We start from the raw sequence: 14,281 nt of genomic DNA on the forward strand, positions 1-14,281 counted from the left end.
GGACGCTTAATTGTCAGCGGGCACACTGCCGACTCCTGCGCGCACCCACCAACTGAAATATCACGCGACTGCATGATGATGTCGGGACACTCGCCCAACGCCATCAGGTGTCATTTTACGCTCGTTCAGGTCAGGCGCACACCCGCCCAACGAGCGAAATATTCTGTCCAAAGGGCTGGATTTTGCACACTCTCACCAGCAGGTTAGAAGGTAGAGGGGCTCGTTAAATCCAACAGGCAGACTGCCTGTACCCACCCACCCGCCCTTTCCCTCACCACAATTATACCAGTAGTGTGGATGGCATTAGGCAGTTGCCTGCAGGGGGCCAATTGAGGCCCGTAAGTGAGCAATTAATTCCCACTTTAGGACCTCATTCTGCCACTGCCAGGACTTAATCGGTGGCAGGAGAGGCCCACACCAATCAGCCAGCCCTGCTGGTTTCCCTGTGCGGACTGGTGGCAGTCAGTGGGTGTTCCTCCTTAACGGGCTCCCCCATCAAGTTTTTATCACTGCAAGTTGCCCTCCCTCCATTGGCCTCTCAAACCCCAGACTCCACCCCTCTTATCGGTGACAGCCAGCGAGACTCCCAAACTCTGACCCAAATTCTGATTCAACGGCATGTACCTCTATCCCAAAATACTGGAGATCTGCCAGCTGGCAGCTTTCTGAAGCAGGACATTGTGCCCCTGAGGGGCGGAAGTCCCACTTCCAGTCTATTGGCTGTTAAATGGCTGCTGGTGTTCCACTTGGCAGGATTCTCCCCAACTGTTTACCTAGGGGTGAGGGCAGGGAATCCGGTGCCTCGTACAATTTGGCCCAAACATGCCAGTAAATATACCGTAGACCGTGATGTATAAATTGACCTGCAGTATAAGATGACCCCATTTTGTTGTAACCAAAATTCATGTTTAGGCCTATACTCTGTGTTTAAGTCAACCCCTCACCCCACCCTTTCTGCTAAGAAATGCTATACTTGCATTAGGAGTCAGCCTCAATTTTTCACCTCAGGAATGCATTTTTACTAACCTTGTAAGTTGGTGCATTGGATCAAGCAGTTGATATAGGCTGTGTTGCCAAGAAGATGCAGGAGCTTAAGACATGCCCAAACAGAGGAGACCATGCGTGGCAACAACAAACTGAAATGGGTCCTCCGGAAAAAGGAACGAAGTACGAGGCAGATTTCAAGCTAAAAGTTGTAAAATTTGCTAACTTGTCAAATAACTGTGCTGCAGGGAGGGAATTCGGTGTTAGTGAAAAACTGGTGTGAGAATGGGAGAAGGAGGAATCCACCCTGAAGAAGATGGCCAAGACCAAATGCACCATGAGAACAGGGACCAGCCACTGGTCTGATCTTGAGAAGCATGTATTGGAATGGTCCTTGAAAATCATCACAATGGTTACACCGCCACCAGAAATGAAATGCGTACATATGCACTTCAGTGGGCCAGATCAAACCCTGAGTCCAGCAAAGATATAAGAGCAACAGCTGGTTAGCGTAGTCGCTTTGTGGAATGAAAATGTCCAGTGTTATGGCAGAAGACCAAGATCGCTCAGAGACCACCAAATTACCTCAATGTTAAAATTACCAGTTTCCAGCCATCGTCATCAGACAGGAAATTTACGTCACATTGACAACAGGGATGAAACGCCTGTGGATTTCGATGTGCCTAGCAACTGAACTGCGGAGTGGAAAGGTGTGAAAACCACAGGACATGAGAAGACAAGATTCACAGTGGTACTCGCCTCCGCGGCCAATGGAACAAAATTAAAGCCTATGGCAATTTTCAAATGCAAAACCATGTCAAAAATCAAGTTGCCTGCAAGAGTTTTTTCCGCATGTCCATGACGATGGATGGATGAGGATGGAGTGAATTCATGGATCGATAATGTGTGGAATAGGCATCCCGAAGCAAAGAATGCAGCTTATTCGTGTGGAACATGTTTAGATCCCATATAACCAATGAGACCAAAAGGCACCTGCAAAGAAATAACACCCTAATTGTGGTTATACTTGGGGGTCTACCTTCCGTAGTTCAACCGTTGGGTGTATGCCTCAGCAAGTCATTCAAGAATCATGTCGTGCCAAATGGAACAGGTGGATGGTTGATGAAGAACACAACCCTCACAAAGAGTGGAGGAAATACACCTGCTGCCCGCTTGATGTTTTGTGTGGTTTTTTTCATCAAATTGTGCGATGCTATTAATGCACAAACTGTCACAAGAGCATTAAAAAATCATAGAATGTTCAATTCTGTGGATGGAGAGGGAGATGATTCTTTTTTGGAACCAAAAGCACCAAATCTGACCCAGAGTGCCAGAGCCAAAGTGACTCAGATTGAATTTGATGAATTCTTTGCATTGGATCTCAAAGAAGATGAATTTGACAGTTTTTAAAAATCTTTGATGGTGGTTAATTCATTCAATAAAATTTGATTTAATTTTAATTACCAGCGTTATGGTTATTTTTCATATTTCAAAATGGCGACCGCCTACACCAACATGTGCGGTTCACATTTTATCAGCATATAAGTCGACCTCCATTTTTGGAAGGATTTTTAGAGGTTTCAAAGGTCAATTTATACGCCACAATCTATGCTATTTTATTGTTATAGGCCTTACGGTATTGTGCAGAAAATACAGTGCCTCAGCAATTGACTGTAAGGAATAAGGCTGTTATTCAGATTGTTTGTTACCCTTCTTTCAAATAAAATAACAAAGCACTGACTTGATGACACATGTAAGTTATTCCCTGCCTTCACCCTACTTAAGGACCAACTTTTTAGGCATTTCCTGCACTTCCCAAGTGCTAAGTGATTGACAGCAAGGTGTCATCCATCCCATTTACCCCTACCCCGGAGGACTAGTACCATGGTGCATACATAGCAATCTTACCCTACACTAGTGTTCCCTTTAAAACAATGCAGCTGTACAGTGGCAGTGAACATGCCTGCAAAGATGCCCTGGATGTTTTAAATGTTAAAGGTGATATAACTTCCAGTCAAATGGAGGAATGGGTTCTCAGATCATTTTGCTCATTTCTACAGTTGCTCAGCAAGTGTTCTGACCATGATACCAGTTGGCAGATTGTTTATTTCTGTTGAATGCTTGTTTCCTTTGCAAAGTCTGGATTTATGAACCAGCCTTACATAGAAAATTATAAGTATTATGCTTTTAATAACATACTTAGCGCGTTGTAGCCTTGAAATCTGTGGGTGTACGAGTTCCAGACAGGAACATGTACATGCAATGATCAAAATTATTGCTCTCAAAATAGTTGCTGCAATTTGTCCTTGAAGTTTTTTTTTTAAAAATAAACTCCCACTGGACTGTGTTTTAGGGAACATAGCAAACAGAATCTCAAAGACCTGCTGAAAGGGTGAATTCTACCAATATCAAGAAACATTTCAACACTTCAGTAAAGCTTCAGACTTTATTTTCTTTGAGAAGTGGATTTGGAAGAATGATTTATGACTCTTAAGTTTTGAAATAAAGTTGTGGAGCACTGACTTTAGGATAAGTAAAAGTCATTCCCTGTCTTCACCATACTCTAAAGGATAAACTTTTGGAGGATGTACAAAGCATCCCCTGCACTGACCTGTATACTAAGTGACTGAAATTAAGGTGAATACACATCATTCACGTCCCCTACACTGACATTTCTTTCTCTCTACCATTCTTCTTTTGAAGGATTTAATTCCCTACTCCAAGTGGCTGCTGGCCCAGGTGATCATTATTCGCAGATGAGTCTTGATAATGAATATCTGCCTGCAATTCAACTCCATGGGGTGTTACTGTCAAATCCGATTCTGTCCTCACCCAACATCCAGCCATACTGGATATCTAGATTGATTAGTAGTCAGGAGTGGGCAGCATATCTGATTTTGTCCTATCAACCAAGGGACACTAAAACTGACTGCAATACCTTAATTACTGCCTTCATTAAATTCGGTTAACTCAAAGCATACAATTGCTTGAAACAAGAATTACATGGAACTCCCTAAGCAGATCCTTGGGAGCTACTGCACATACCAAGCAATGCTGAATTGCATTTACCCAATGTAAGGAAGTAAATATTTAATGAAAAGTTTAATCAATTAATAAGTTTAAAGTGGTGTATGAGTTCCTTTTCATTAATACACAATCTGTCTGCTTCAGAAATAGTCCTAGTTTTCATGAGCATGACTCTGTCACAAGGTAGTTGATGTCTGTGCTCCAATTGAGGTTACAATCCATTTTGTATTCAGTATTTCAGAGTGATATTATCAAACCTCAGTATCCCTGGGCCCAGTAATATTCTGGGCTTCCTGCAGCCTATCACCAGGCTTTCCTTGCTGGGAAGTTCATGTGCCTGTACGGGCGGGGGAGGGATTCCCCAACTGCCAGAGTGCGCTCTTTTGCACGCATGCGCGCGAAAGAGCGCACATCTCCCTGAGGCAAAGTGCTGCCTCAAGGAGATCGCTGAAACTCTAAAAATAGAAAAATTAAAAGATCATTAACATGTCCCGCTCATGTGAAAATGTCACACGAGATGGAACATGTTAGTGAAGAACACAAACACTTTATTAAAAGTTTTTACACCCGATATCAAACCTCATCCTGCCACTAGCCCTTCAAAATCCTGGTCGATTGGAGCGTTAATGGCCTTAAGGACTTTAATTAATGGTGGACGCGCGTCCCGCTGCATAGCGCGCCCGCCGACCGAAATATCGCGATGCCGTGCGCTGACGTTGGGACGCTCGCGCGACATTTTAAGCACTGGGGTGTGGACTCCGCCACCTGTACGCCAGCCAGAAGATTCTGCCCTCTATTTCTGTGATGGACTCCACAATGTAACAGAGATAGGAGTCTGAACTTGAGAACAGGGCAGAGAGATGGTGTTGCTGCTCCATTTGCAGACTCCTGCCCAAAAGCAACCAGGGCATTGTAATAAAAGACATTTCAAAAGGGTTATTCTGGTCACATGACCTCTTTCTACATAATAAGTTGAGTATCCCACAAAAGGTAATTGGTTAGCTAATGTCTGAACATATTTTGGCTATTGTATTATGGCCTAGCTGATTAATTTCTTTAATGTCCCAGCCATCACTTCTGAATAGACCATTCTTCCCTGTGATGAGTTATGAGGAACATATCAATGCCTTGTATGTGGCCATTGTCGCAGTAGACTTTCTGTTCTGCCTGAAAGGTGGCTATGCAGAAATGTAAATGGTGAGAGCCAGTGACAAGTTTCAGTTCAAATTTGAATAATTCTTGACATCAGCAGGTGTGAAATTCCATAGGTGGTTTGTCTTGGTATGTCCTAATTGTAATCCACATTGGAAACTTCCAGAAACTGACCAACTTGTAATACCAGATGTGTCACGTGACCTGTGGCAGCCATCTTAAGTTCATGTCTTTGCTTTAGAAAAAGTGCTTTTTAAAGAAATTCAATATATATATATATGTATTTGACTAGCCGGTTAAATTAAAGATTAATACTACAGATGCACACATCACATCATCATGACAGTCCGACACTTGAATAGCATGGTAACACTCATTGCTTTGATTTACTGCATAAAAAATGGCCACAAATAAAAACTCAAAGCTTATGGAATAAGTTAATTATTTAAAATTATACCTGTTTCAAGAATCTATTAATTGAACTAAGAGCACCCTTTGCTCAACAACTTCACAGAAGGTCATTTGGAATAAGTTAATGAGATCAGATTGTATTATTCTGTCAGTGCATGGGTCAGCCATACTTGTAGTTATTTGTCCCTGAACAATGTTGTCGTAAGTTATAAAATAAATATCTGACTATTTTGTTTCCTTTTTAGGTAAGGTTTAAATTCTTCTCTTCATACAGTTCGTAAGAGGTCAGGGACTATGTTGCATAACACTCCCTTGGACAATTATATAAGTGAAATGGAGTTCATGGGCTGAATCTTCCAGTCAGTGTGCAGGGGCAGGCCCAGCACGCCAACACGTAAAATGATGTATGATGACGTTGGGCATGTGTCCTGACGTCATCGCATATCATCTCGATATTTCATTCGGCGGGCGCACGCCGAAGGTGGCTGCGCGCCTGCCAAAATGTCAATAGCCTAATAAGGCCATTAAAAAAGTAATTAAACTTGTTATCAACGCTGCCCGTCCAACCTTAAGGTTAGCGGGCAGGCGAAGAGCCCAAGCGACCTTCATGTTTTTCAGGAAACCTCATCCACGGGCAGGATGAGGTTTCCTGAAGCTTTTATAAAATATATAAATAAATAAATTTTCCAAACTTCACAAACATGTCCCGGCTCATGTGACACAGTCACATGAGGGGACATGTTTAAATAAATTTTCACTTTATTTATTAAAATGTTTTATAATCTATTCAATCTCCCTGTGGCAGCTCCGTGCCTCAGGGAGATCGCTGTGCTCTTCCATGCGCATGCGCGAAAGAGTGTAGGCCCTGACTCTCCCTCCTCCCTCCACCCGCACAGGTAGCACTGAGTGCTACTGGCTGTGTATGACACTGGGCGGGCCTTAATTGGCCCGCCCACATAAAATGGTGGTGCGCAGCCGATCGCGGGTGGCGATTGGCTCCACGCCCGCCTCCACCTCGCCTGCTCCCGCCCAGCCCGCCTGACGTATGAAAATTTCTCCCCCATATTAAGGCAGGTTATAAGTAGTTTGTGTAAGGATTATGATATCTAAGCTGATTATTTCTATGTTCATGCTCATATTTTTAAGGTTAGTTGTTAACTGTTATTATTAAATAGATGTTCAGTTACAACTTAGACAAAGCATATATATCTGTTTCCTCAGCCAAGGGACCATTTTTCACACTTGAATCCAGACCAGGGCTTGCTCAAATACCCTGGCATGGGCCACATTTAGCAAAAGTTATAATAGAAATAAAGATAAAATATGTTGATTCATATACTCAAATTTTATTTCCTATATTACAACAGTGATTATATTTCAAAAGTATTTAATTACCTGTAAAGTGCTCTGGACACCCTGAGGTCATGAAAGGTACTATATATAAGAAGAAATTTCTATTAACTGCCACTGATAACTGTCACCTCTTGCTTGAACCATAAACATTTGGAACAAATGGCTGAGCAATGACTACGTTGAGTATATATATATATCTCCATATATCAGTTTGGACTCACTCTCAGGCCAGTCTGATACAGGAGCACTTCAACCTTTATTATACAGTGTACAACACACCAGCCTGTGTTACCCAGCCACTAACACAGCCTGTATACCGCCGGTAACTCTGGCCTGTGTTATCCTATGTGTAACACACTGACCTATGTTATCCTGCGTGTTACACACTCTGACCTGTGTTATCCCATCGGCAACACACTCCGGCCTGTGTTATCCCATTTATTCCGTCAGTAACACTCTCCAGCCTGTGTTATCCTGCGTCTAACATACTCCAGCCTGTGTTATCCTGCGTGCAACACACTCCGGCCTGCATTATCCCATCAGTAACATTTGTTACCTGTCTGTGTTATCTCATAATTGTTTATTCAGATTGGGAAAATTAAGTTCCAGGTAGTGATAAAATCTGATAACAACAATGTCAGAAAACTTGACCTTCAGTAGAGTGTTGCACTGCTGTTCACTAACTTCCGTTTGGAAATCCTCTGAATATCATGAACATTGATTTTAAAAAATGGCGTGTCAAATTCTTCATCACAGTTCCTGAAGATAAAGATTAATTTTGTAATTCCTTCCTCAGTATAGTTCAATGGCACCATCAAACACACGTGCTTTCTACTCATGTCCGCAAAGAAGTATGGAATTCTCCATTTCCCTTGAAACACACGCACAATTTTAATCTGCCTTTCTCTCCTGGGTGAAACCATGATAGCCATTAGAGCTACAGAAGATACAAACCTGGAAGCAGTGTCAGGAAACTTCGAGTGAATTTTTTAAAAAAGGAAAATTTAAGGGGCAATAATCCTGTCACATTAAACAACTACACTGGTACTTTTTCTTCATTAATCATTAACAATATAATTTTATACATTGATACATCGTTATTTGCTTTTACACTAGTAAATCAGTCCCGTGTCAGCAAAAACCTGCTATAGTCAGCGAAACCTCCCAGCCTGTGAATACCTCCCAGTCAGTGAAAATTTGTGAGTCAGTGAAGACCTCGCTAAAACAAACCCATGCAGCAACAGAAGAGAAGCCCAACGACCATTAACCACATGCTACAGCTGAGAGGGAAATAAAGGAGCCATGCACCCAATTTTTAAAAATTGGGATTCAGCCGACCAAGACTTGCCACCAAATTTCAAATCACAAGATCAAAATGCAAACAATTTAAACTGGCCAAATTTTCAACTGTGAGTAGGAAAATGTAGTCAGTCAGTGCTTCCCACCCAAATTCCAATGTTTTCAGCAACCAAGGACAACTAGCCAGTGCAGGCCAGATGAAAATGTTCTGCAGGCAGGATTCAGCCTACAGACTATATATGCAAGAAACCTATTTAATCATGGTGAAGGGTGACATACTGCTGATTGTCATCCTGCTCATCATCCACATGTGTAATTTCCAGCAGTCATCCACTGTTTTAATGATCAGCAGCATATACCCAGGCATTTTTCTTTTTCCCCCACTGTACAAAGACACTGACTTGAACTGTGGCCCTTCAACTACCATCCCTACTTACATTGGCTAACTTAGCACAGACTAATAATTGATTCCCTAATCTTCCTGCTCCATGTAGATTATTATCACACCTGGCAGTACAGTACTCTTACCCGATCCATCATCTTGGGTGCCACTTGCAAACATTTAACTGTGTTTGATCAGCTTACAATGCAACAAATTTTAATGAATGTATGCTACCCATCATTTTCTGCCAATTATAATGGTTGGATGGGAAACTGGGAAAAGGGAAGCATGTGCCAGGGTTTCCGAGTTTCTGACATCCCTCACTGGTGTGAAGCTCCAAGGTGGGTGACATAAGGATGAATATCCATCTCAGTATTTGTACATGTAACTTGTATTGTGCATATGCCATGCTTGTTGGTGATATCGGTACTTTTTCTTAGATATCAGCACAGAAGATGAATGTCCAGTGTGAAATATAAACTTGGGAAATAATAATAATGTGTGCTTCTCCTTTTTAAAACTATTTCACGCCACATTTTGATGAGCTAACAGATTACTAGCTGTCATACTGAAAGCAAGTGTTGTGCACTTAAAAATGAAAACAAAACCATGATAGCACAATGCTGTCAGGGCTTTGAGAATCGCTGAACCAAATCCAACTCGGGCCAGCCTTGGGTTGAGCTATCATTTCCTTGACAAGAAGAAAACTTGCCATCTTATCAGTTACTGAAAAAGGCAGAATTAGCTCCTCATGATTAAACATTGTGAAATTTGTGGTCAGATGGAAACATCTTTATAGATTCCATTGATATGCAACTATTCCAAAACAGCCCAAGAGTGCTGTTAATTTGAAGCAGGAAGCTGGAAGTGAGGATTCTTTGAGAAAATAAGTCCACATTTTTATAGATTGCCACAATATATTTTTTAAACGGGACAATTCAAGTTTTGAGCAGTCTGTTCTTTATTCCCTTATAACAAAGTAGTAATTCAGTGTTCAGACTTTTCTCTCCATTTTTTATCCAGTATATGCAATAGTTACAGCAAAATATCAAAACCAAACAAATTTAAACTACTACAGCAATTACAAAATCACAGTGCCTTAAAATAAAGTTCAGCAATAATATTCAGCAATAGTTGAAAGAATTTGCCTTAATACAATGTCTATAAAAAAATTCTCTTTCCTGATCTAAGCTGTGACTTTCCACTTTGCCCCATCCTCTGTCCAGTTTTAAATTTGATAAAAGGTGTTTATCCAACATGGTCCTAATTTTTGATGCAAAGCTTAATAGATTTTTCTTTCATTTTGGTTGATCTTGCTTTGCTGGTAACTATTTTGGTTTCTTTCTTGGATTTATTTGCAGGAATCTACTTTATGTCTATCCACAAAGACTTAATTTTGCCAACCGGTTGGCTTCTGCTAGAAACATCACAATTAAAATCCAGTTCTTGGCAGACGAGGATCTGAAAAATGCCATGCAGGTAATATGGTAAAATAATCACTTTTCATTTTGTGAGTATCGCAGAAGTGTACTGCCTGTTGTAACCTTGGATCTGCATCACTGATGTAAAAGATCCAGTCTAAAAGGTTGTACCTTCATATGGTCTTTAATGTCTTGGGAACCTACAATTCCATTATATTGCAGCTTGAAACATTGCTGCAAAGTGATTTGGGTGCACATTAATGCAAAAGTAATGTAATAATTGAGTTGGAGATCGGGCTCCCAAGTTGGATACCAAAGCTTCTCATATTAGGTAGTCTCAAAATTCCTGGGTTTACATAGCTCCATCTCAGTTTGAATCTATATTTTAAAAAGCCCCACTTAGCTCATTGGACTAGCTTGGAACCTTTTAAATGTATTTTTATAATATGTTAGCTGTAGAAGAAAGCGTACACTGTTACTGGCTCTCATTTAACAGTAAAATTGACCAGCTAGAATGCACACAGAGGATACTGAAGCATTGGAGAAAGTGAAAAACTGTGTGTTACAAGCGTGTTATGAGAATTGAGGGGGATGTAATTATCTGGGAAGTTTGAACAAGTTGGGACTCTTTTCTGTGGTAAAGGAAAGGCTAAGGGGGAGACCTGATGGGTACACAAGAGAATAGACTATTCAGAGACAGAGTGGAAAGGGGTAATTTTAGGGCCAAATTTTCCGTCCCCTTTGGCCTCGGGCGTCATGGCGGGCATGAGCAGACAATATGGCGGGAAGGCCAAAAATCAGTTTCGTGATGTCGTGAAACCAGTTTGCGATCGTCCACTCCACCCGTCAATGGCGGGCCACTTCCCCTGCCACTGCACATTGGGAACGTCAATTTAATACATCTGCATATTATTTTAAGCCCTGCTCGCTGGAATCATCCCCTCACGTCAAATTTACCAGCCACATCGGTGGGAAAGCATGCCGGTACAGAACGCATCTTGACAAGTGTGATGTGCAGAAGCCGGGACTTACCACCAGGGCCTTGCTCACATCGCGGACATACGAGGAGCAGAAGATGCTGGAGCCCGACAGCAACCAGACCCTGGAGGAACACATGCAGTGACTGCTGGGGGCCGGGGAGGGAGTAGAGGGGGAGGAGTTTGTAATGGAGGAAAATGTGGCAACTGAGGAGATAGATGTAAGTGGGGAAGTAGGTGTAAGGGAGAGGAAGGAGTTCAGGTGAGGAGGGAGGCCGGAGGGGGGAAGAAGGAGTCCGGGGGTAAGAAGGAATCAGGAGGGGGGGAGGAAGGAATAAGGTGAGGGAATGTCCAGGGAAACGTGCAAGGGAGGGGCCTGTGGAGTCAATGACTGCACCCTGGGGAGCAAAATGATGGTGGGCATGGTAGGAGGGAATGGTGAAAGTGAGAGAGGGCAGAGTGGGGTGGGAGGGTGGGAGTGCAATGGTAATGGTAGAAGTGACAGTGAGGGTGGTTGGTGGGGACGCGGAGGCAGACACGGACCCTGGAGGTGGGAAGTAGATGCTTGGGGAGGTCAATGTGTATGGGGGTGGGATTCTCGAGAAGATAGGGAATATGCATGTTCACCTGGACATCCTGGAAAGAAAAGAGTTCTAGGTGGTAGGTGATAGTGGGGAGGTAGAAGGTGATGCCAGTGGGGGTCAACAGCGATAGGGGAAATGACATGGGTGACTGGGGGAGGGGAAAGGACAGGAGAACTGAAGACATCCTTCACTACAGCCATCTTGCAAAATCGAAAGTGAGCAGAGCGTTATGTTCGGCGGGAACAGGTGCTGCATGGGAGTGTGATCAGTGGGTGGGTGGAGATGCAGGTCAGCTCAGATGGACAACTGAAAGGTAACCCCAGTCAACAGCATTGAAAATGCTCAGCACATTGAGATGAGTGTGATGAAGGAAGGATCTGCGTGCATGGGAAAGTGCTTGCACGAGGCACCAAAAGGCCCTGCCGCACACACACTTCTTCCTCCAGAATCACCCATGGGCCGGCTGCATGCAGCTGAACTGCTAGTGGATGGTGGAGGGGTGGGGGCAGGTAGGATGCAGGAGGAGGACTTGTGAAGCCTGTAAGCCTGTCAATGAAGCTGAAAGACACCATTACACATTCAGTGAAAGTGAAAATATTTTCCAATTATAAAGTGACAAAATGCGTTCACCTGTACAACCACTTGTGATCAGAATTTCTTAACTTTTCTAGGCCTACACCTTCTTCTAGGTGCTGCCCTGACATCCACAGCAGGGGTGGAGACAGCCTGTGCAATGGTTGGCCTTGTTGCCACTGATGACTTCGGCATGGGTCCTCTGGAAGGTTGAGGCACTGGGGGCCCCAGTTTGCTTTGGCTGACCTCCTGTGGGCCAGCTGGTCCATCTGCATTGACAGGGGACGAGGTTGAGGGGTTCACAGGCAAAGGGGACTCAAGGGAGAGGACAACCTCTGAGATTCCTGATTGGACGACCCAGGGGTTTCCAGCTGCCGCTCGCCCTCCCTTCAGGTGCCCAAGGGCCCCGGCCTGACTCCTTGAGGAGAAGGAGCACCTGGAGGGATGTTGAGGTGCCCCGATTCCCCCTCATGTTGCCATTGTAGGAACCACGATGGAGTTCAGGTCTCATCTTGTTGCGCTCATCTCTGCATTTCGCTAGAACAGGGTCTCCATGGCATCTGCCATCCTCCCCATGGAGACCTCCATACGTGCACATGTGGGCACCACTTCATCAGAAAGCAGGCAGACGCACTGCTCCAATTCACGTGCCACTCTGTTGAGGGCTTCCAACAGCTGTGTGTGATGTTCCCCCGCCTTCTGCTGACTCTCCACGATGATTTAGAAGACCGAATTCAGAGAATCGTCATCTGACTTGCACCTGTCAGATGCTTTTTCCCCAACAGTCTTCTGAGTGCCGGGGAGCTTGGCTGAATTTGCTTCCTCCTGCTGCAGACACGTGTCCATGCAGTGACCACCGGACTGTGAACACAAGCCTGCTCTAGATCTAGGTCCCATCGAAGTGTGTGTCTCTGCGCTGGTGGAGGGTGTGGGTAAGCACTGTGACAGGTCTTCCAGGCTGCTTATTTCCAGCTCTTCAATGGAGGAGGAATCATCTTGGCTGGAGGTGAGGACCTGGATGGAGTTGAGGGATTGGCTGGCTGAGGGTGTCAGTCGCTCGGCAAAGTTTTCTGCGAACCAAAGTAGAGATAATTAGTGCATGGCAGCAGAGTCAGAAGCAGGGGAGAGAGAGAGCACTCACATTTGTGTTGAGAGAGGGATGATGTGATGCAGGATCCTCACCTGGGTATTTGCTGCCAACCTCACCATCACCACAGGCGCTGTCCACGTTCTCACCAATCAGTGCGATGGTACGCTCCTCAAAGTGAGTGAGGGGCTAATGTGGGCTACTCCACCCCGGTTTGGGACCTCTCCTTGCTGTTGTGAGCCAGCTTCTCCTGCATGAAAACAGATGGAGAGAGTATGAGCAGGACACATGGCACTGCATGGAATGTTTGTGTGGCTAACGGAGCCATGGATGACATGAGGACTCGAGCTGCAGAGGATATGAGCCTGATAGAAATGTGAGGGTATGTGTGAGAGTTAGTGGCGTTGTCCCTCGAGATGTGAGATCCCTGTGGATGTGTGATGGGTTTGTAAGCTGAGAGTGATGAGTAGAGTGACTTACCCTGGCGGAACAGAAGACACCATTCATTTTCTTTCTGCACTGGGTGGCTGTCCTCTTTGGCAGGGTGCTGGCTCTGACCACCGCAGCGATCACCTCCCATGCCGAATTGTTGACCTTGCTTGCTGGCCTTTGCCCAGAGCGGTGGTACAGGACATCGCGGCAGGCCTCCCCTGCATCCAGTAGGTGCTCAAGGGAGGCGTCGCTAAATCGGGCCAGCATGTTTCCTCCCTTTGGCAGCCATCAGTTCGCAGCAGCTTCCTATCCCTTGAAGAGTGTTAGCCCTGTGCAGGGGTGGCCTTAAAAATGGCACTTGGTTTACTGAAAGACTGAGGTGATGGTGGGGTGGGGCATCAGAGGATGCCTCGCCAGCAACTTGGCATGCTTCCTGGGAATGCATGATTAATGAGGCGGGATTGGGACGATACAGTGCAAAAACCTACCATTGCGGCCAGTGGGTAAAACGCCCTTTTTCCCACCCGCTACCGCACTTAGTGCAAATCTGGTTTGATTCTGCCCTTAGAGTGGGAAGAGGCTAATTTGAAATGCAAATG

At 44.4% G+C, this 14,281-nt stretch overlaps 1 protein-coding gene across 6 annotated transcripts in view; it reads left to right on the forward strand.

Annotated features, from left to right (window-relative positions):
* The window catches only part of dock8 (dedicator of cytokinesis 8), a 320,640-nt gene that overhangs the window by 187,654 nt on the left and 118,705 nt on the right, over positions 1 to 14,281 (forward strand). For all 6 annotated transcript variants that reach the window (XM_078569065.1, XM_078569081.1, XM_078569074.1 and 3 more), the window contains one exon: positions 9,970 to 10,087. In XM_078569065.1, coding sequence (XP_078425191.1) covers positions 9,970 to 10,087 — 118 coding nt within the window. The remainder of the gene's footprint in view (positions 1 to 9,969; positions 10,088 to 14,281) is intronic.

Source organism: Cetorhinus maximus, chromosome 2 (assembly GCF_964194155.1).
Source record: "Cetorhinus maximus chromosome 2, sCetMax3.hap1.1, whole genome shotgun sequence".
NCBI classification, from domain to species: domain Eukaryota; kingdom Metazoa; phylum Chordata; class Chondrichthyes; order Lamniformes; family Cetorhinidae; genus Cetorhinus; species Cetorhinus maximus.